The sequence below is a fragment of the Zalophus californianus genome, chromosome 10, assembly GCF_009762305.2.
Source record: "Zalophus californianus isolate mZalCal1 chromosome 10, mZalCal1.pri.v2, whole genome shotgun sequence".
Taxonomy (NCBI): Eukaryota; Metazoa; Chordata; class Mammalia; order Carnivora; family Otariidae; genus Zalophus; species Zalophus californianus.
The window spans coordinates 7,575,438-7,598,720 of record NC_045604.1 but is presented as its reverse complement, the minus strand read 5'-3'; the positions used below and the strand labels follow the sequence as shown (position 1 = coordinate 7,598,720).

At 39.0% G+C, this 23,283-nt stretch overlaps 1 protein-coding gene across 2 annotated transcripts in view; it reads right to left on the bottom strand.

Annotated features, from left to right (window-relative positions):
- Positions 1 to 18,474, bottom strand: part of NUF2 (NUF2 component of NDC80 kinetochore complex) — a 37,115-nt gene extending 18,641 nt beyond the window's left edge. The window contains exons 1-10 of one of the 2 annotated variants that reach the window (XM_027612451.2): positions 18,347 to 18,474; positions 14,660 to 14,799; positions 13,394 to 13,468; positions 12,310 to 12,386; positions 11,537 to 11,598; positions 6,994 to 7,091; positions 5,729 to 5,802; positions 4,373 to 4,469; positions 2,873 to 2,935; positions 177 to 314 (exon numbers count right to left, since the gene is read on the bottom strand). In XM_027612451.2, coding sequence (XP_027468252.1) covers positions 177 to 314; positions 2,873 to 2,935; positions 4,373 to 4,469; positions 5,729 to 5,802; positions 6,994 to 7,091; positions 11,537 to 11,598; positions 12,310 to 12,386; positions 13,394 to 13,468; positions 14,660 to 14,782 — 807 coding nt within the window. In that variant the 5' untranslated portion in view covers positions 14,783 to 14,799; positions 18,347 to 18,474. The remainder of the gene's footprint in view (positions 1 to 176; positions 315 to 2,872; positions 2,936 to 4,372; positions 4,470 to 5,728; positions 5,803 to 6,993; positions 7,092 to 11,536; positions 11,599 to 12,309; positions 12,387 to 13,393; positions 13,469 to 14,659; positions 14,800 to 18,346) is intronic. The other variant, XM_027612453.2, reaches the window with a different exon arrangement.
- Between the last annotated feature and the right edge of the window lie 4,809 nt (positions 18,475 to 23,283).

Here is a 23,283-nt window from a genome sequence, read left to right as displayed (position 1 = left end):
TTTTCCCTACACCTACTTTAGAGGAGAGCAACATATCAGAGACAAGGGCAAAAAGCTTAAGAGGAAAAGAAGTGTAGATAAACTGGAAATCACAAAATGAACCCATGATTAAACAAAAGTTGCTAAAAAGAAAAAAATATATAGAAAAGCATTAAAATCAAAAAAAGGAAATTCACCCTGGAATTTTTAAGTTTCTGGACTGTATCTTTCATTTTTTCTTTATAATTCTTTAGCTTCTCTGGAGAATCCACAATTTTTGTTTTCAAACTCTCTTGTACTTCTTTCAAAGAAACTACTGACAATTTTAGTTCATTCTGTTGAGAAAACATATTTATATATTAGGTACAGTAATAAAATTGTTAACTTACCATTACAATAATGGAAAAGAACAAAGAAATTGGGTCTGTGCTCTTTGTAGTGGGGGAACAATGAAATTATAATCACCTGCTTATTTGCTCCCTTTTGTCTATGGGCCAAGACCAAACCCCTAAGCAGGATATTCAAGGTCCTTCACTGTGTACGCCTCCTGTCCTTGCAAGGTCCTCTGCTGCCAGTGCCCCACCTACCTACAGCCTACTAATACCAGTCCTAGGTTTGAACAGATGCAAGTGATCTCTCTTTGATCAGTACGGTCCTCCTGAATACCATCATCCCACCCCTGTACTGCCTCTGAGTTTCATTAATCCTTGGAAATCCTGCTCCCACTTCCCCTGCATTCCTTCTATGAACAGCACAATCACTGTACATGCAATGTTATAATTATGTACTTCATCTGTGTGGCTGAATTTGACTGAGCAGCTTGGGGTTGTGAGAAGTCATCTTTGTTCTCCCAGAACACAGACAAAGCCGTAGCACTGAGCAGGTGCTCAATACACACCTGCTTAATTAAAACAAATTTCCTTGCTCTCCTGAATTTCAAACCATTTGGGGAATTGAGGTGAAGGGCATCAGAGATTTTTGTGAAAATTTTCTGCAAGTCTAAAATTATATAAAGATAAAAAATATTCATATGAACTTCCTCCCCAAGTATTAGTTGATAAATTATGTTTACATTGTTTTGAGATACTCTCTATGTATCGATATGGGAAGATCTCCAAAAAATATTAAGTGAAAGAATCAATTACAGATCAACAAACACAGGCCCATTTCTAGGAACAATGAATAATGAAACGGCAACAGATTTACTATATGTGTCTATATAAGCACATGCAACCTCATGGAAAGGAATGGGAAGGTGTAAACTGTAAGGGAAGCAGGCCCAAAGAAGAGGGCCTTCTGTGTCTGACTCTCTCTCTCAAGATATATATATATATATATATATATATATATATATATATGTGCACACACAGAGGCATGTCATTTGAGTATTTTATAACAGGAATGTATTACTGGATGGCTTCTGTAATTTGTCTACAAATTATTTTCAACTAAAAAGAACCACAAATGATCTTACATTTTGATCAACTAACTCAGAGCCCAAAATTGAATGTTTGACACCGTATGTCTGTTATTCTAGCAAACGGTTATACTGTCTACTCTACTCTCTCATGCTCTACAAAAGCAGAGCCCAACCTCCTTACAGCTGAAGTTGACTTTCATCACATTTCTTCCCTTTATAAGAAGCCTAAACCCGATACTATAATTACAAAACGATTTTGTTTTAAGGTAGATTTAAATGGGACAGAAAAAAATGAATAAAAAATAACCAGTCAATACTACTCAGAAGAAAGCATTTGCTAATAAAAAGAGTGACAGAAAAATACAGAATATATTACACCAAAGTAAATTTCAGGTGGTTTTATATAGCGTAAGTGTTAATAGAGAAGCCATAAAAGTACACTGAGACAACCTGGGATTAAAAACATGAGAAATGGGACAGGGTTTTCTATGTATAGAATTAAGGCCACAAACCATAAAGGCCATGTCTACAAATTTTACATTAAAAACATAAGGCTTCTAATGGAAAAAAATCATGAATTTAAAAGACAAGTAGTTAATATCACTAATTCATAAAGTTTCTTTAAAAAAAACGAAAGAAGCCAGAACACACGTAGTTTACAAAATAAGACATAACAACAAACCATTGAATAAGATGTCAAAATCACTAAGAATCAAAAAAAAAATGAAAATGAGGGTTTTTTTTCCTATACAGAAAAAGCAAACTAAAAACCTCCCATTTTGGCAAGACAGTAGGGAAAAGAACACTCTCATATTCTATTGGTAGGAATGTAAATGGGTATCTTTTTAGAAGCCAGTTTGGCAAGGTGAGTCAGTTTTAAATGTGCATTCCCTTTAACCCAGAAATCCTACAAGTAGGAATCTGGTCTAAGATGAAAAGCAGCCTGGTACACAGATCTCGGTGTGTGTACGTGAGTGGGTGTGCAGCACACACACGCTGCTGTCTAGTAGCAGAAACATTAGAAGCCAGTCCACCAACAGGACAGCAGAAGGATCTACATCAGTGTGATGTACAACCATAAGCAGCCGTTAAGATAATGAGGCTCTATGGTGGCATGGTAAGTATTCATATTCTTTTGTTCAGTGAAAAAAGGCAGGTTTGAGGCATAATGTTACCTCACAGCTCTGAGGTAACATTACACATGGCTCTCTGCATAGAGAAATGTCGTCTATGCACACATCAGACTGTGTGGTGAGCCACTGGGTGATGTGCACTCTCCTCACACATTTCCCATGTTTCCATTAAAAAAAAAAAAAAGGTAGTCAGCTATTATATTTAAACTGAAAAAAGTTAAACTAGTTTCATTTTAAGGAAAAAGGGAGAAACATTTACTGTAACAATGCACACAGTTAAAATACTCCTCCACGCAAAATATCCAAACCTTAAACGCTGGTTATATGCAAAGACGCTTACCAAACGCTTGGTTTTCTCTGAAATATCAGACTTCTTTTGGGAATTTCCGTCCTGGAGCACTATCTAAGGAAAAAAGCCAATAAACTTTTCTGTGATGATTCAAAACAGATTTAAATTTAGCCACTCAGTGCATTCTCATAAAATAAAGGTAAGGAAGGAGAGAAGTTAAATGGATTAGACCAGATATTCTCAAACTTCCTCTGTTTACGATGCCCCCAGGCCAGAAGAAATACCTAACGGTTTCTTTACTAAGTAGGAGAGTCCAAATAACTGCATAAGTATGTATATCCTAACAACTTAGTAGCCCTTTGAAAAAATTATGCATACAAATTGGAAAAAAACAATATGTTTATTTTATTCTTAAATAACCACAACTACTTCCAAATTGGATGTGTGTACCTACTGGGCCCTGCACAAATTCACACACGTTGGAATCAGATTGGACACAGATATTCTCATTTCCTGTTCTGTGAGGTTGTTCACGTAGTACTGGTTTTTCACCACGACAAATGCCAGAACCCAGGTTCAAAAGATATGAATGGAAGGCAATGTGCCTTGAACTAGGAGTTCAAGCAGGGTACAACAGATGCGAACAATCACTGTTTCCCATGAAATTTTAAAATATCCCAAAGCCCTTGAAGTCCAGGGTGCCTCCGTACAGTTTGGGAACAGCAAGTTTAGAAAAAGGCAAATCCTAAAAAATTCTAGTCAATAAGACAGCACAGGACTTGGGCAACAAAAATTGATAACCATGGTTGACAGAAGTATATATCCATTATAAGGAGCACAAATGGGCACAGCAATATACCCTAGATCTTTTGTAACTGAAAATAACATGCTCTTACGGCCTCCACAACCAAAAGAAAAAAAAAAAGTTGTTGTTTTTAATTTTAAGCAAACAACTGTGAAAATAAAATGAAACCTCGCTCACATGGAGTTGGGAGGCCAGGACGGGGAGCTCTCACCCCCCTCGAAGCCGTGTCAACCCCAAGAAGCCTCATCAACTAGGCGCCCAACAGGGCAAGAGGTCCACTGAGTCTCTACGGGAAAGCCACTACCCCTGCAACTCCCCCAATGAGAAACCATCACCACCCTCGTGCTAGGTTAGTCTTTTCTGACCCCAAGAAAGGTGGTTCTCTTAGCGTTCTCAAAGTTCTAGCATATCAATTACTTTGCCGTGCTTTCTGCTTTTATTCCCTAGCTGTGAGCAAAAACAAAACCCAAGTGCCCAAGAAGAAGAATTTTTTGTCATATAATGAATCAAACTCTGTGTTTGGACTCTTGCTTTTCTTCCAAGGACTCTGATTCCAAACAACCCCTCCCAACCTCCTCCTTCTTCTCCATAAAATAACATTTCTCTCCTTTGTTTGTTGGACAAGCCTATGGTTTTTGCTGCAGTTTACTTGTACCAAATTGCAATTCTCTGCCATTCCCAAATAAATCCATTTTTGCTGATAAGATAACTGGCTGTTTAATTTTTAAGGTCAACACAGCTGATACCGTTTTTTGACGAAACTCTTGATTCAGTGACTGCTGCAGCTCCTGAATATCATCTGAAAGCTGCTTGAACTCTGCTTGTTCTTCAACTGGAACAGAACTAAACACAGCAAAATAGATGAAAATAACATATATCAAGTTCTTAACTTTGCAAGGCCAAAACAGTCTCTGTCCTCAAATGACTCAAACGGAAAAAAAAACAAAAAAAACAAAACTGTCTGCTTTTGTGTTTCTGAATTCTCATCCTTCCATGTGACAGACTTAAAATAGATGACCTGGACTCTACAACACAGAAAATAAAAATCAGATGGGCTCCTTCAGCCTTTCACCACCGAATCTGCGTATGGACTCATCTGCATTTGTACCTGCCTTTTCTAACTCAGCTCCTAATACAAGGAGCGCGACATTCCCTTCCCTGTTCAGTGCCGGCTCCTGCCTGGCTCCTCTCCTCACCTCCCTCCCTGGATCATCCATTCCCTTTGCTCTGCCTGTCCTTCCCAACAGCACCTGCCCATGTAAAAGTCTCTGCCATGCGCACCGTTCTCAACTTCTGCTTTTGAGACATGGCACAGAATTACGGTTCTAATGATCATTTCCCTGACTGCTAGTGAGTTTAATAATCTTTACATATTTTTAATTAGCTATTTGTATTTATTTCTCTGTAAATCCCCTGTTCTTGGCCTTTGCCCATTTTTCTATTATCCTTTTGCCCTTGGTTTGTAGGAGTTCTTCATATTTTAGGAATATTACACAGGTTTTCTTACTAGGGACGGTGCTGCTCTGCTGGGTAGGCTGCAGATACCCGCCCCCCCAGTTTGTCATTTATCTCTTACCTTAGTTTGCACTAAATTTACCTGTGAAATTTTAGTATCTGCCTCCTATTCCCAGTCTTTGCAGCCTACTGCTGTCTCTAAGACAGTCTATACCAGGGCAGGTTAGGAAAGCTCTCCCGTGAAACAAAGAAACTCAAAGCCATCAAGAAATTAGAAGGGATAGGAAATCTTTCTGCTCAAAATCGATCTATCTATCTATCTAGCCAAGAACTCATAACTCCCAAATGACTCTCCAACGTGACCGATGAGGCAAAACAAAACAAAGCTCTCTTAACAGAATTAACTGACTTTAAGGAAGAGGCTAACTCACTAACAACAAGAATAAAGTAGAAGAATATATTATGTACTAAGAGTTAGAAAGGAGAACGAGTTTTTCTTTTTTTGGAATAGGTAAACTTAAATAGTCTGCTATTTAGTGAGGAAGGTGAAAGAGACTTGAGGTAGACTGCAGGGTTGTCAAATACTACTCATGATTCATTCTGCATCTTGAAATTACGTTTATTTTATCTGTAAATCTCCTACTTACTCAAGTCTCTCCAATTTCATTAACGCTTCCTGGTGCGCAGTATTTAACTGGTGCATTTTGTCCAGAGATGATTTCTATTAAAGCAATTTTCATATTAGTGCTTTTCAACACAAACAGTGATGTGTTTAAAAAAAAAAAAACATCTACCGGTACATGCTGCAAACTGCTTACTCTTCAGCTTTCACCATCAGAAATAAGACATTTTTAAGAGAGAACAGGCATTCAAGACGAGTGAATTAGGAATTTACTTATTCACGCAAAAATGCTGAGTTCTTACCATAGTCAGGCACTGTGCTAAGTGCCAAGAATAATACCCAAGAAGTAGTTATAGTTGGGACTTAAGTAGCTCATTCTCCTTGAAGGGTCAGATACATGCATGTAAGTCTACAAACCAACTTGCTACAGGACTAAATATAACGACATCCAGCCCAACCTGGGTAATTAATGGGTGGGGAAGAGCATCACAGGGCGCTTTGTAAAAATGTCTGAGCTATGTCTTAAAAAATGAGGAGAAATTAGCCAAGCAAAATTGTATGTTTCTGTGTGTATATTAGCAAATCTACGTGAAGTTTTGGAGCATGTGTGATGTTTGGGAAGTATAAGCTTGACATGATTTGTGCAAGGAAGCTTCTATCTATACAGCTCAGTGTCGCTGGAGCTGAAGTTCTAATTATCTGGTGTTACTCTGGCACTTTTCTAAGAATATGATAACCCAAAACTGAGGACAGATGGAAAGAAATCACATGAATGACCCATAATCTTTCCAAATTCTCTAAATCGTTGATGAAATGAGTTTCCATCCGTTAAAGTGATTTACTTGGACTGGATCTTATAATGTACTGTTGGACAAGCATGATAAACAAAACGTCATTTTAGGCCATTCTTTAGAAAGCAAACATAAACCTCAAATATCTCAATTAAATGAAGAACACTGCACTATCTATTAAACTCCCAAGGAAAAAACTGAATTCGTCACTATTTCTCTTCCCTTACAGTTCCTAATATAGGAAAAGGAGCCTCAGCTGTAAGATTAGAACAAAAAACCCAGCCTTTCCCTAATGCTATCCAATAGCGAAGAAAATCTCATTCTGATACATGCTTTCCAGTAATGAAAATCTGCAACTTACATAAATATTAAAATAAATTTGATTCTAACAGCCATCTGACAATTAGGTATCTGTGACAACTATTTCAAAACAGATCAGCACTTTGTAAGTGATGTTAACTGATCTGCTATGTGACTCAAAAGTATGTTTAAATCTTACATATTGCCAAAGAAATTCCATATATGTCTCACGGCATGCTTCTCTGAAGTGAATGAAGTTGATAATGCCACTTAAAAACCGACTTGTCCGTTTTGCCTCTAAAATAGAAAGCAAGACTCCTTAAGTAAATCCTTGAAACAAATGTAAAAATAAAAATTCATTCTCTCCCACGATATACTCTGCTCATAACACATAGAATAAAACTGCATGGATGCTATAATGAACCAAAGTGCAAAAAATGTGCTCTAATATAAAGATCAGAATTATCTTTGCATTAATAACTTAAAAAAAAAGGTAAATCATTTTTAGTCGAGAGAATAATAAGGAACAGATTTACTCTCCCATTTTAAACTAGAAAACCAGATAAAATATACAAGGCAACCAATTTTAGACACCAGACAACAGGCAATACAGGACAGCCATCCCTAAGAGAAACAAATGAGGTGAACCCTATTAATGCACCAGCCCAGTACTTGGGCGTTTTCAGGCCGTACTGCAAGGAGGGAGAACACAAACAACTCGCAGGTTTTCCTGAGTCATGAAGATCGAGTTTGGAGTTTGGAGAGGCCAAGGCAACTAGAATTTATGAGTTCTAGAGGCCTTGGCCTCTCCCAACTAAACTCTATCTTCCTGACAGCCTCTATAAATATATTCTATAAATATATTCTGTTTGTTCAGGAAGACAGAGCAATGCATCAGCATTAAAAGAGAAGGGGAAGACTTTTTTAAAAGACCCAAATCAAACTTTTGTACTTAAAAAATAAAATATCTGCAAAAATAAATACACTAGGTGGGATTAATAGCAGATCGACCTGACAGATGAATGCATTAGGGACAATGAAGACACAACAATAAAAGCTATCTAAAAGGCCAGAGAGAAAAAATGGATAAAGCACCTATGTGCTGAGGGAAAACATCAAGTAGCATAACAAATGTGTAATTGGAGTCCCATGAAAGAGACTGGCAGAAAAAACTTGTATAAAATATCTAAATATTTTCTAAATTTGATGGACACTATAGACATAGCCAAGGAAACGAGCGAGTCTTAGTGGGGGTGGGCAGGGGGAGAGGAACACAACAACAAACAGAAAGAAAATCTCCCAAAAGCACATTATAATAAAACTGCTAAAAACCTGTGATAAGGAGAAAGTCTTACAAGCAACTAGACCGGGGGAGAACCAATAGAAACTAAGTCCAGGCTAAGTAAGCAAGTGGTTTGGATTATTAACTTTCATGTAGGAATCGCTGCTGATGCCTTAGGGGCTTGGCGCTGAGCATCCTAGCAGATGTGAGACTCTAGGAAGGCTGCATCCTTAGTGAAAAGTAGATTGGGGAAAGCAAAATCTCTCATGCCAGTGAGGGAAATGACAAAGCTCCTAGTGTCTCTTAGCCTTGTCTCTGGGGAGCAAATGATCTCTGAGAATTCCAAAGCTTGAACCTACTGCCATAAGGATTTTTAGTTTGAATTAAACTGTATATGTGGCCCAAGAACTCCCAAAATTTGGAATTAAAAAGTGATCTTTAGCCAATGATAACCCGGGAACAACTGCCAAAAGCAAAAAGTATCCCAGGAGGGATGTGGCCTCAACCCCAGCAGCAGAAGACCATAGGATGACTCTGCTGAAGACAAGCTTAGATTTATAATCCAAAGGCATGTGTGCATATGCACGCACACACACGGAAGACACAATCTGTCATCAGTTTGTGGGATGCAGCTAAAGCAGGACGAAAGGGAAATTTATAGCACTAAACACCTGTATCAGGAAAGAAGAAAGGTCTCAAATTAACGTCCTCAGCTTCTACCTTAAAAAAAAAAAAAAAATAGGGGAAAAAACAGCAAATCCAAACTACGCATGGAAAAAAAAGAAGGAATAACAGTAAGTACAGAAACCAACAGAACAAAAACATAAATAAAATACAGAAAAATCAATGAAACCAAAAGCTGGTTCTTTGAAAAGATAAACAAAATTGGTAAGCCTCTGGCCAGACTGGTCCCGGAAAACAACAAGAGTGAAAAAACAAATGACAAATGTCAGAACTGACCCCACAGACTGTTAAAAATGATACAGGAAAATTATGAACAACTTTGTTAATAAATTTTCCAGCTTAAATGAAGTGGATAAATTCCCTGAAAAGGGGAAACACCAAAGCTCACCCAGGGGTGTTGGCAATAAACCACCAGCATTTGATATTATCACTATTCTGGATTTGTGCTATTCTAATAGGTGTGTGGTGGTTGGTCAATTGATTTTTGACAAAAACTGCCAAGGTAATTCAATGGGAAAAGAATAATCTTTTCTGGGGCACCTGGGTGGCTCAGTCATTAAGCATATGCCTTCGGCTCAGGTCATGATCCCATGAGCTTCGGGCTCCCTGCTCAGCGGGAAGCCTGCTTCTCCCTCTCCCACTCCCCCTGCTTGTGTTCCCTCTCTCGCTGTCTCTCTCTCTCTGTCAAATAAATAAATCTTTTAAAAAAAAGAAGAATCTTTCAATAAGTGGTGCTGAAATAATTTGATAACTATATGCAACAAAGAAAAAAACCTAAACTTTGACCCTGACCTTACATCATGTATAAAAATTCAAGCATTAAATAACAAAAGCGAGAACCATAATATGCTTGGAGTGCCTGGGTGGCTCAGTCAGTTAAGCGTTCGACACTTGATTTTGGCTCAGGTCATGATCTCAGGGTTCTGAGATCTAACCCATTGAACCCCAAGGAGGAGATTCTCCCTCCCTCCCTTTCCCCCTTCACATGCGCACTCTGGCTCTCTCTCTCTCTCATAAATAAATAATTAGTAAATAAAACTATAATATGCTTAAAATATACGAGTAAAATCTTAGCATCTCTGAAACCAAGATTTCTTAATAGCACACACAAAAAAATGGTTTTATGAATCATTTTTATGAAAAAAGAAAAAAATTGATAAATTAGAATCTTCAAAATGGAAATATATTTTGCTCTTCAAAAGACACTGTATGATACTAAAAAGTCAAGTAATAGATTGGGAGAAAATATTTGCATAATATCTGATAAACTATGTGTTTTTATAATATCTGAAGAAGCCTTACAATTCAATAAGACAAACAATTAAAAAAAAAAAAATAGATGGGGCACCTGGCTGCCTCAGTTGGTGGAGCATGTGACTCTTAATCTCGGGATTGTGGGTTTGAGCCCCACACTGGGTGCAGAGATTACTTAAAAAAATTATTCAAAAAGACACTCCACCAAAGAAGACATATGGACAGCAAATAAGCATATGAAAATATGCTGCTATTAGTCATTAGGGAAATGAAAATTAAAACCATGAGATACAGCTATCTAGCCACTAGAAGGGCTAAAATTAAAAATTTCCAATATCAAGTCCAGGGGAGGAAATGGAGCAATTGAAACTACAGATGCTGTTGATGGTTATGATGCCACCATGTTAGAAAACAGTTCAGCAGTTTCTTAAAACGTTAAGTATGTACTGAACACATGAACCAGCATTTCTACTGCTAGGTGTTTACCCAGAGAAATGAAAACACATGACCTTACGAAGACTTGTAACCTACGTTCAGAGCAGCCTTGCTCATAATGGCCAAAAACTGTAAACAATCCAAATGTCTATCAGCTGGTCACTGGGTAAATAAATTGTAGTTTATATTTACAATAGAATACTATTCCAAAATAAAAAGAAACAAAGAACTAATAAATGTAACTAACATGGATGAATCTCAAAAGCATTCTGCTAAGTTAAACACACCAGACACAAAAGAATACAGACTATTATTTCATTTATATCAAATATCAGACAAGTCAAGAAACTACAGTGACAGAAAGTAAATCAGTGGTTGCCAGGGAAGAGGGGTCGGTCAGAAGTAATCAACTTCAAAGGGACCCGAGGGAACTTTTGTAGGGCTATCGAAATTTCCATACATGATCGTGGCAGTGGCTATACAACTATGTACCTTTGTTAAAATTCTAGTTATACATTTAAAATTGGTGAATTTTTATTTTGTGTAAATTATAGACCAATAACAAAACAAAAAGGTAGAACAGAAAGAGGAAAAAAACATTTTTAAATAGCACACTGAATCTCTTGCAACATAAAATAATTTGATGTATAAATATCAGAGTCAAATGAATTAAGGGACATTTAAATAAAGTTAAGAGAAATTGACATGTTAATATAATATCAAGACTATTCTTATCAGTGCTAAAAGATATTTTCTTCAGAGTAAAAAGTAATTGCTACATTTTAGAAAATTGGTGTGATGAATCCACTATGCAGTATCACTGCTTGCATATTACTCATATGCGTGTTTTCAAATTTACAGGGTATCTTTTAAATGTAAGGAGTTAAGAAAAACGGATCAGAAAAACAGCTTTCCTATGGACCTACAAAGGAAAACAATCCCAGTAAAAGGATATAAAAAAATTAATCCTTAAAAATGGGATAAACTTTCTAAAGCCAATTATCTGTAGTTTTTATTTTTACATTTATTGACAGAGAAGTAAAATACTAAAGTCAGACATTAAAAATTGTTTTAAATTCTCACTTACTTGGATATAGAATATCAGCAATCTCAAAGTCATTCACCCGACAGATGGGCAGAAATGAATCCCTTAAAGATGAAGTGGAGAAAGAATATTTTAAGTTATATATAAACCATACAATATAAACATTTTATTTTCCAAGAGATTTCTGGATATGTTTCTCAATGTCCAAAGACCAAGTCAGAAGTCAACTACTACGCATAATCCTGTAGCACAGAAATCTATGTTTTCTGTACACTACACAAGTATTCAAGCAATACCAAGGTAAAGTTATAAATTCTAATAAATAACACACACTTTTGGAGGTACTAGGACTCTTTAAAAACTCAAAACCTCCAAACAATTTTAGATTCACAACATCTTAAAACCCTACTGAAAGGAGAATTGATAGTGCCACAGAGGGAAGCAGTTAGTTCTATTTGAAGAAGTCTACAATTTTTAATGTACTGATGGAGTGGAGAGGGAGATGATAGAAATTCTCCAAGAAAATCCTGTCATTAAGAAAGCTTAATGTAGGCGCCTGGGTGGCTCAGTTGGTTAAGCAGCTGCCTTCGGCTCAGGTCATGATCCTGGAATCCTAGGATCGAGTCCCTCATCAGGCTCCCTGCTTGGCGGGGAGTCTGTTTCTCCCTCTGACCTCTCCCCTCTCATGCTCTCTCCTCTCTCTCTCTCTCTCTCTCTCTCTCACATAAATAAATAAAATCTTAAAAAAAAAAAAAGCTTAATGTAATGAAAAAATAAATGTATGTAGTCTCAGAAAATAAAACCACTTTACTCACAGATGAATAAATAAATTGCTGACCGGTAAGAAGCCTTCCATGATATGTGGATACATGACTTCTGAGTTCACTGGCATCTAAATGTAATATATCACAAAATCTAAGTTACACATTGATTAGACAAAATGAGAAAAGTCTTCAACCTCAAAATAACTTTTTTTTTTAAGTAGGCTCCATACCCAATGTGGGGCTTGAATTCATGACCCCTAGATCAAGAGTCATATGCTCCATTGAGCCAACCTCGTGCCCCCTGTTAATCATAAATTAAGATCAAAATAACCTTATTATCATTAAATGTTTAAAACTTAGTAAACAATAATGATCCTAGCACAAAACTAGAGTTGTTACTAATAATGCTAGGTTCACAGCAGGTCCTCAGTAAAGATTTTTTAAATGAATGAATGAAGGGGTCAAATCAGCATATACTAAAATCAGGAGCTATGCTCAGCATTTTACATGTATTCTTCTTTAATTTTCATAACTACCCTAAAACACTGTGCTATCCCTATTTTATACACAAACAGCCTTAGCAAGGTTTCATAGCAAGTATGTGGCAAAGCCTTTGATTTTTAAACAATATGTGATCATATTGGTGAGATTCTAAAGATAGTACATTTTTAGTAAAGCTTCAGATCATGCCCTGAGGATTTAACAGCAACAACAAAATTAGGAAAAATGATTTTCCTACTAGCAATACCTAATTTGCTAAAAGCTCAGATGCCTTATGTCAATTATTTTCAATCTTAGTGTACATCACACACTCTAATTTGGGAGTCTTTTCTCAGAAGAGAGTATGTGTGAAGACTGTGCTGTTGCTCATTAGCCTCTGAAGACAAACCTGTAAATCTGAATAACTACACAGCACCAATAATTTGTGATTTGTCTTTTACTACTGTTGTCTTACTAAAGCTATCAATTTAAGGCACTACTATACCTAAGATTCTTTTGCCAGTGACATTAATTTTATATAAGCCTTTGATTTTGTTAAAAATAAAGTCAAGAACTTCCTATCCTGAAACCAGTATGCAATATGAACAAGGGAAATGCAGCAAAAGAAAGTAATTTTGCCTCATCTTAAACCCACCATGTAAAAATGCTCCAGTCGAATTCCATATACTATTTGTAAGGCTCTCATGTAGATCATGTGCAAGACTTCAGGCTACAACAGAAAAACAACTTTTAATACTCTGATGCATGACTCTACAGCTGAATCACCATCATCTGATATTGTAGACAATGGATGCAAAGAGAAGAGTAACAAAGTTACTCTATTTCTCTTGAAATATTTAATTTTTCCAAATCTTAAAACACATATATACTTATCAGTTTGCTCAGATATAATAAGTGGTCAGTAAGATCAGTTGTTTAAGCTTATATACAGAATCCAATCCAAGCAATCCATCCACATTAGGGAAGACGGGTTAGTCTTTCAAAATAGATTGCAGGCATGGGGCAAACATAACGGTACACTGAGGGTGTATTTTTTTTTTTTTTTAAAGACCATGGGCAAACTTATTTCATGCTTTAGACGTTAAGGTTTCCTGAGATGTTAAAGTTTAAGTGAACACTATGATCCTGGGGGTATAAATTTAATAGAGTAGCATGGAATTTTCAAAAGTTTTATCTTTTAATTCAGCAGCTGCCAGATACTGGCCTGTAGAACCTGTTCTGACCCATATACAAGTTCATTTATTCTGAGATTATTCCTTCCACTTTAAAGAATTACAAAGGGACCGAGATCAAGAAGTTTGAGTTCTACATCATTAAACCAGGTTTTATTATGTTATTACTTCAAGACCAACGCAGGAAAATGGAAGGAGACTTTGGGATTTTCTGTGACACATAAATAGTTCATTTTTGCATTTAATAACTAAAGAAATAAGAATGAAGCCTGTCAAAACAAGTCAATCCCCCCCTTGGGGCATAATGCAAGAAAATTAATCTGTAAGTTTCCAAAGAGAATTGTTTCCTAAGCACTTTTTATGGTTGGAAACCACTTGGAATAGGTTCCTTCAAGCCCTACCAATAAATGATACACTCAGACCATCACTACAATAATAAAAAAAATTTAATATACTTTAATACATCTATGATTTAGAAGTGTTCTTTTTTTTAAGGAAACAACCATATTAAGGAATTGAATTGAATTCCTAATGGAAATGCAGATGTCACCTCACATATAAACTTAACATTATTTTAAAATTACACTTGGTGAGAGATTGCTTCTGGATTAAAATGACTGGCCCACATCAAGTAGTAGGGTACATGCCCTTCTGCAAATACTATAGGCCAAGTAGTTTCATTTCTTTTTAAATACCATCATCCACACGCAAACACAATCACATTGTACCTTTGGATTTGGATAAAGATCATTCTTGGAGAGGTTTTTACCATCAGCTCCTGTTAAGATTTTGTTGCGAATATGAATCACAATCTCAGCTACATTATATCTGGGGAAAGACAAAGTTTCCATCTTGGGAATCTCCCAGTCTGAAGGAAGAAAAAGCAAAGATCAGAAACATGGACAACTAGCTGTTCTCTTTATCTGGAAGCTGATAAATATCAGCAAAATTAACAAGCCAATGTTGAACTATTCATAGTAGTGTTAACTATCATCAAACATCCTAGTAAGATAACACAAATTACAACATATGTATATCCTAAATTATAAATGTGTATATACATGTATGTAGTCTGAAATATCTTTTATTCTGAAATGGTTTTCTTTCTCTAATTTCCTAATGCTCTTCTCTTTCAATGGGAAGGAGGACTTTGCTCGAATATACATGAAAATCCCTGTTTTATCTTTGGTAAATTTGGGGGACTTAGGGTTTAACAAGATTGGTCTTGAGAATTAATCCTCAAGGCAAGATATATAGGCAACACTATCAGCAGAAGCTGTATATAAACAGTATCAACATAAGGATAATAAAACTGTACTCTGATCTAACATCCTATTTGATGTACACATAGTGAGATGGGTAATAAGATTTAAGATGCACCTAGGAAGAGAGAGGGGAAAAAAATACAGTAAAAATAGAATGCTGTAACTGGTAGGAATCCCAATCACCAGACAGATAACTTAAAACAACCACCACCACCACCAATTTCCCCTAATGTTCTCAGATGTGAGATACTCCCACCTGTGTCCCCCTACAGCAGTCGTTCTCGCAATTTCGCACCCCCCCCCCCCCGCGGGGGGATACCTGGGTATATGTGGCGACATCTTTGGCTGTCAGGACTGGAATGGGGGTGCTACTGGAATCTAGTGGTTCGAAGCTCATGCTGCTAAACAACCTACAATGCACAGGATAGCCCCCCACCTCCACTGCAGCAAACAATTATTCAGTCCAAATGTCAATAACGCTGAGGTTAAGAAATCATGTCCTAGAGCCTTGCCTTTAACTGTTATAACACCTGCCACAGTGTATTGTGAGGTTTCTAGAACTCTGACACTACATTCGGAGCCCCCGTGAGCTGACACCTTTGCGTTTTCTTCTTATTTCTAGCCGTGCCCCGCAGAAAAGCAGTAGTAGCAGCAGGAGCACCAGCCGTTGCAGCCACTGCCTCTGCCTCTCAGTTGACAATATTGGATTTATTACATACAGATCCCCTGTTCTGTGAGGAAGTAGCATAATTCAAGAGACCCAATGTGAATATACTCAACGTTGCAAACAAACTGAAATGACCCACAATTCTGGAAATCCATTTCTTTAGGTGCCTAATATTTCTTTAGAATATTATAGTTAAAAGAAGCTTCAGCAACTCGCCTAACCTCTGATAAATGTAGAAAGCTGTTCTGAAAGATGACCAACCAACAACTTTGCACTTCTGCGTGAACACGTGCAAACATCACAAAGTTCACTAACTCTCAAGGCAACTTTTTTCCACTTCAGTATGGCTTTAATAATTAAATAATTCTTCCTCACACTGTGTAGAAATCTGTTTATTGTAATCTTTACCCACTGGTTCTATTTCCAGTCAACGCAACTACAAAGAAAGTATTAATTTCTGTTTACATGACACCACTTTTGAAAATGTGAAGAAAGTTATCACATCTCTGCTTAGCCATCTCTTCTCTAAGGTTAAGGATAATTTAAGTAGAACCACTGCTTATATGATATTATTTTAGAAACTTTACCATTCTACTCAATTTCCTCTAAAACAATTTTGTCAATGTCTTCTTAAAATGTAATGCTCAAACTGAACACAATACTCCAGATACAGTTTGCCTAGGGCAGAACATTAATATAGTAGACATTGGCCACGCTGATCTAGTCTACAACTGTAGCACTTACTGACTCTGTCTCTGTTTCTCTCTCTCTCTCTCTCTCACACACACACACACACACACACACACACACACACACACTCACGCAATCAACTAAAACTCCCAGAACATCTTCAATGTGACCCATTGATATCAAGCCAGGACTTCTCCATGTTTTTCTTAACATAATTATTTGAACGTTAAGCAAGGATTTGCACTTCCCATTACTGAATTTTATAATTTCACACTTTCATTCCATAGTCAGCATCTTTCTGACTCCAGATCCTGATGCCTCACATATTAAATGTCCTTTTCAGCATTAATACACATTCCACATTTTCATCTAAGGTCATAGATTTAAAAACCACTGATAGAAATACTGGGCCAAAATATTGTAGAAAAAGTCACTTTTCCAAAACAAGCTACATCTGGATCAAAGATTATCACAATAAGGGTGCAGTTGGTTAAGCAACCGACTCCTGGTTTCGGCTCCAGTGATGATCTCAGGTTGTGAGATGAGGCCCCAGGTCAGGCTCTGTGGCTCAGCATGGAGTCTGCATGGGATTCCCTCTCCCTCTGCCTCTGCCCCTCCCATTCGTGCTCGCGCTCTCTCTCTCCCAAATAAATAAATCTTAAAAAAAAAAAAAAGATTATGAGAGAAAGAGTAGGTGTAAAATACCTTCATAATCATTATCGCACATCCCTCTCTAATGTGTCTTACACACTCTATCAGATTAATCCTTATGAACACCAATGCATCATGTAATATTTTTACAAAAATACTTCAATTATCCCACCCACCACATCAAATTCAATTTTTTCTGTTGGTTTCTAAAACACTCCAATATTTAATAAATCAATGAATTTTCTGTTTCAAGTTAGTCTCCTCCAAGATGTTTCCCAAACTCCCAATGCTTCTTTTTGGAATCATCTCCCATATCCAATTTCTATCTTTCTTTGATAGTACAATTTCAATTCCAATTCATTTTTGGGAGGTGGGGAAAAAGGCCTTCCAACTGAACAGTATGGGGTCTCTAGTGGGATAAAGCATGTAAACAACCTAATAACATATGTAGAGTGACCCTCGGACCGCCTAGCAAGTAGCAGGTATTAACTGCTAATTATCCCTCTGATTTCTTTATATTTGCAACACTGAGAAGCTGAACAGAGTAGATGTTGACAGAATACCTGTTAAATCGTACACACTTCGTTTTACTAAAACTGGTTCATGAAAGCAAAATTCCAGGAGGCAAAGACTAAACAAAAACAACCTCAAAAAATTAAGTAAAAAGTTTCCTGAACTCATTCAGGGAAAATGAACGTGCTATGCATGCACAGTGCCATATATTCACCGCTCCATTCCTTTGATTCTTAGACTAAGTATGATATCTTTGCTCTGGCTAAGCGATGTGTGAGCAACGGAGATCTGTAGAAAGTTGACGAGCGTCTCAAACCTATTGCCTTCTAAATAAAGGGGTTAAAAAATATAAATACAAGCTTCAACTGGCCAGTTTCAGCTCAAGTTTCTTCTCACACAGTCTACGTAGCAACACTCATCGTTTCGCAGGAACTAAGCTCAGGTTGTTTCTGAGACCAACACCAAGTTAAAAGAACCCCATCTCCCGGGGGCTGGCTTCTCCAGCCTCCTCCCCAGCGCTGCGCGCAAGGAAAACACTGCCAGGCCCGGCGTCCAGGCTCCTGCCCGCGCCTCCGGAGGGACGGCGCACTCAGGCTCCCGTCCTCCGGTGTTTGATCGCGTTCACTTACCGCGCCAGCCAGCCGCCCGCAGGAGGGCGAAGAGCTCCGGAGCCGCGGCAGGTGAAGTTAGAAGTCAACAGACACCAACCATCAACCGTTGTGTCTTTTCAAACTTGCCGCCTCCTACTGGAAGTCCCGCCCCCTCCGCCCAGCCCACTTCCTGCGCGGCCGCGGCGCCGGGTGCCGGTAAGGCTCAACAGACTCGAGGCGGGTGGACCTTGTGCGGCGAGAGAAGGCGCCGGGCTCTAGGCGGAACTGTTTTTTGCGGCGTTGGCGTCTAGTCGGACTTGGATTCCACAGGAAGTGGGAGCGCGACGGTTTGCAGGAAGGGCTGGGAGTTCCGGGGGCGGGGTTGCTGCAGACTTCCTCCACATACCCGGCCCGAGGTGGAGAGCAAAAGCGAATGGACAGTTTCTAGAGACTTGAGCTAAGTTCAAAGTGAGAAGGGAGAGAGGATGTGGGGCTCTCCGTGGGGCAGCGTAAGTCGTAGAGTCCCAGAGTGATGATACTAATACCGATATTTTGACATCGAGTATGAGCGCACGGCTTCTGTTTTAGGCTTCATTAAAAGGGGAAGGAAGATGGGGGCGAGTAGATACTGTCATCAAATGAGGGATCTAAATCAGAGAGACCATGCAGCTGGCCAAGGACGCTCACAGTGTTCACAAGTAGCACAACCAGTATCCAGACACAAATCCCCTGATTCTGCGTTGGTTAACACGACTCCCGAGAGGTGAAAGGAACCCAACGGTTCATCCGGCCAGAGCCTTTCACTTTTACAGGCAGGCAAACGGGGGCTTGGAAGTGATTTGTTCCCTACCGTGCAGTAAGCGACACTGTCCAGAGTAGAAGCCAGTGTCCTGATTTTAGCTTCTCCCTCCCTCCGGGCATCTCTCCACAGTAGCCAGCAAGACAGGTGCTTCCCGACACGGACTGTTCCCCAAACGTGCACGTGCCCCAGTGAAGGGCGCTTCATACATGATCGCAAGTCAGCATCCTGCGGCACAAGACATGAGCGAACTCGTGTCGATGGAGAAGCCGTGAAGTTTAATTTGGGTTTTGGGCACTAGAGGCCATAATGGGACCTACATCTGACTGCGGGATGGAGTATTAGTCGGTGAGGGTCCTATGTTGGATGGGGAGTCTGGACTGAATGAAGTGAAACATCATGCTAGAAATATTGTGTTGGAAGTAGAGAAACGCTGGTGCTTTTTTGTGCATATTGGTAGAGAAGCCTATACCCATTCTAACAAAAATACATTTCATATTAAATAGTTTAGGACGTCTCTTTCCCTAAGTCCATGTTCTTAGGTTAATCTCAAAGTCAGAATAGTTAAACTCAAAAGTAGGTTAGGAAAGTAGAATTTTAAAGATCTCAGGGAGTCAGGAAAGAAGAGAAAAAAGACCTTTCATTGGCACTTGGCCAAATCAACTTTATTACTTGTGCATACTTACCCTCCACTGGAGCACATCTCCTTAGAGGCAGGAAAGGGGGGACACCTAAGGGTGGAGGGCACATCTCTGGAATCAGTAGCTGGATTTAAATCTCCAGTCACACTACTTACTGCCTATGTGGACTCAGGCAAGTTGCTTAACCTAAGCTGCTTTCCACTTCTGCAAAATGGAGAAATAGTCCTCTTTGATTTATAGGTTGTCATGAAGATTAAATGAATTTGTTCATGTAAGTGCCTGGCAGAATTGTGAGCACTCAATAAGTATTAGCTGTTATTTTGATTATTATTTGTATGAGGTCCCTATGCACATGGTAAGCACTCAACAAATGTCTGAACTGTTGAGAGTTCAGACAGGAAAAGAGTGACCTCTATGTGGGCCAAGAATAGAGTAGACCCAATGGAAAGAAAAACAAGACACCTCTATAATATGGTTTAGTTGGATAATTTTACCATCGATATGGCAATTTGATAGTTAAAAGTATGAAAGAACTAATGGGTATTTATTGAAATTATCTCAGCTATAAGGGTAAGCGTGACTTTAAAAATTCAGTTGCTATTACAGGGCCGTGTGAGGTAGAGGGTGGAATGGCAGAAATTTCAACTTAGACTTTCTAGAGTTTTAATCATCATCCATGAAGACACTAACTGCAGCAGAATATTGAACCTAGTATTCTTTATGACTGTGGCATCTAATTTTTCTGCACCTGTATACCTTCACATGCTCTGTATCTGCCTTCTATTTCATTTTCCCTGTCAGTCCTCAGTCCATTGCCTCCCTTCCCAGCCTGGACCGCAGGGTTTATCAGCATCCAAACTCCCTGTGTCCAAGGCCTCTGACCCAGGTGCCTGTCAAAACTGTGACCCTGAATGCATCCCATAAATCCCCAGCTTGGTGCCCTGGAGGAAACAGTACACAGGGGCATATGACACATTTGTGGTCTCCAGCTTCATCTCACCGCCTGCTTCTTGACAGTCCATTAATTTATCATCCATCACTTTCCTGTCTTAGAGCTTTCAGTGCCTTCTTACAAACTATCCCTTCCCAGCCTCAACTCCTGTCTTTATTAGTAGGTGGCCAGTGTAGTCTGAAAGGTGTTTTTCAAGCATGTAACACACATTCACATGCATCTGCAGTTTTTATGCCTGTTCCTGATCTCATTTTAATTTCATGTTCCCTTTCTAGATTGCACTTTAGAGGCTGGATGACAGACCTGTAAGGACTGAGCAGACCTTTGAGTGACATGATGAGGATGCTCAGTGAGACAATGACAGCCTGCAGCTGGGACTTTACCTTTAGTGCAGGTGGTGCTCTGTGGCAGCTTGTGCTTTGGGTTAAAACAAATCTCTTTTTAAAGTGATGGGTTCCAGGGACGCCTGGGTGCCTCAGTCATTAAGCGTCTGCCTTCAGCTCAGGTCATGATCCCAGGATCTGGGATCGATTCCCGCGTCGGGCTCCCTGCTCCGCAGAAAGCCTGCTTCTCCCTTTCCCACTCCCCCTGCTTGTGTTCCCTCTCTCACTGTGTCTCTCTCTGTCAAATACATAAATAAAATCTTAAAAAAAAATAAAGTGATGGGTTCCAAATTGTTGTTTCTGCTTTGTTTTCAGCAGATCAGTAAGGCTGAAAAGTTGATTCATTTGATCTAGGGTGGTAGAAATAGGTGAAAATACGAAGATGGATTTTACTCCCTATTTGCCATCAGGCACGCATGCATTGAAACAGAGATTCCCTACAGAACACACACATTTCCAGTCACCTTGTTTCCAGTTAACTGAGAAAATTCAAGCCATCATGCAACACACGCCTTAACCTCCTGCTTCCTCATGCCCCTCCCTGCCACGTGTACCTCCCTCTTACTTATTTTAGAAGATGAAATATACCTCCCCGGCCTGTGCTGCGGATCAGTGCTTCTCTTTCTTTCTAAACCTCTCAGCTGCATTTGCTACCACTGATCAAACCCTCCTTGAAACCTAACTCCCTTTGCTTCACTCCTCTCTCTTCTGTCTACCTCTTACTTCTTAGCTGGCTCTTTCTCTCTCTGCCCTTTAAATAGTGTAAGCTCCAACATTATTTTGTTATTTTGTCTTTATTTTCTCCTTGGGAGTATCATTCACTCATTGTTTAATCTGTTTGCTCATGAAGCCTAAAACAACTGCTGTTCTGATTTCTCCCTTGAGATTCAGGCTTTTAATTCTATTGGTTCACAGCTCCTTGGGACCTTCCTGGGTGTAGTCTGAAACCAGACCCATAGTTGGAGGGCAGGGAGAGGTGAAAGAAAGAGGTAGGCCACTCCAGATGGTAGGTAGCAGGTTGAATAAGCAAAGGAACTTACATACAAGACTTGTCTTGTGTGGCCGCAAGAGGAGATCTCTGCACTTGCCTGCCAAATCTTGAAAGTTTATATAGAATACTTAATGGGATTCAGTCACCATATACAATCCAGATGGGTCTCAGCACATCACTCTCTCAAGCCTGTGTCCTTGGAGCAGCCTCTGGGCGCAGGGAAGGCAAGCTAAACGCACATTCCAAGGACAGGGGAGGGAGTGAGAAGCCTCCAGTTGCTGGTGTCCAGTTCACAGGTCAACTAGCGGTCATGTACTTTTGGTGACTCCAATAATTTCCTAGCCTTCTAGATAAAGCCACTTGGGAGGGCGCATGAGCCATTCCAACTTTAATTTGTCCCTTTCATTTCCACTATCTCAGTGCTGTCTCTAGCCTTACCACCCTGCCCACACCCCCAAATTCATCTTGTAAGTAGCAGCCAGAATGATCAGTCCCAAATGTAAATCTGAATGTTTCATTTGTCTGCTTAGATTTCTTCCATCCATCTTTCTTATCACCTCCAAGATGAAGTCTAACTCCATAGCCTGGCACGCTAGGACCTCCATGATCTTGTCACTGTTTATGTTTCCAACCTCACCTCCCATCACACCCACTTCCCGTTCATGAGGCTGTTTTATACTTTGAGACCTTATTTTGTTGACTGGGCTATCCTGATTTTCTTTGCCTGACTCTTACCTATTCTTACTTATTTTTCAGAGAGTCTTTCAAGAAGTTTTTACCTATTCCATAGTCTGAATTAGTTGACTTTCCTCCTGGCTTTCTTGGCAATCATCTTTTCATTCAGAAAACTTTATTGAGCCCCTAATTTTGTGCCAGATGATGAGCTACATACTAGAAACATAATAGTGAACAAAAAAATGTGGTAGAAACCAATCTAACAATTGACCTGACATCTTATATTCTCATAGAGAAGGGGAGCAGGTAATAAAAATAAATTTTTAAAAAATGCAGTTCAGACTGATTGGCTCCATGCTTGAGAATATCTAGGAATTGGCTAGGTTAAACAGGATTGGGGGGACAAGTGTAGCAGATAGAGGTAACAACTCAGGTGAAGGCCCACACAGGAGAGGAGAGCACAATCTAGGAACACAGATTCTAGACAAGGGGATGAGGAGGTGAACAGGGACCAGATCATGAAGAATATTCTAGT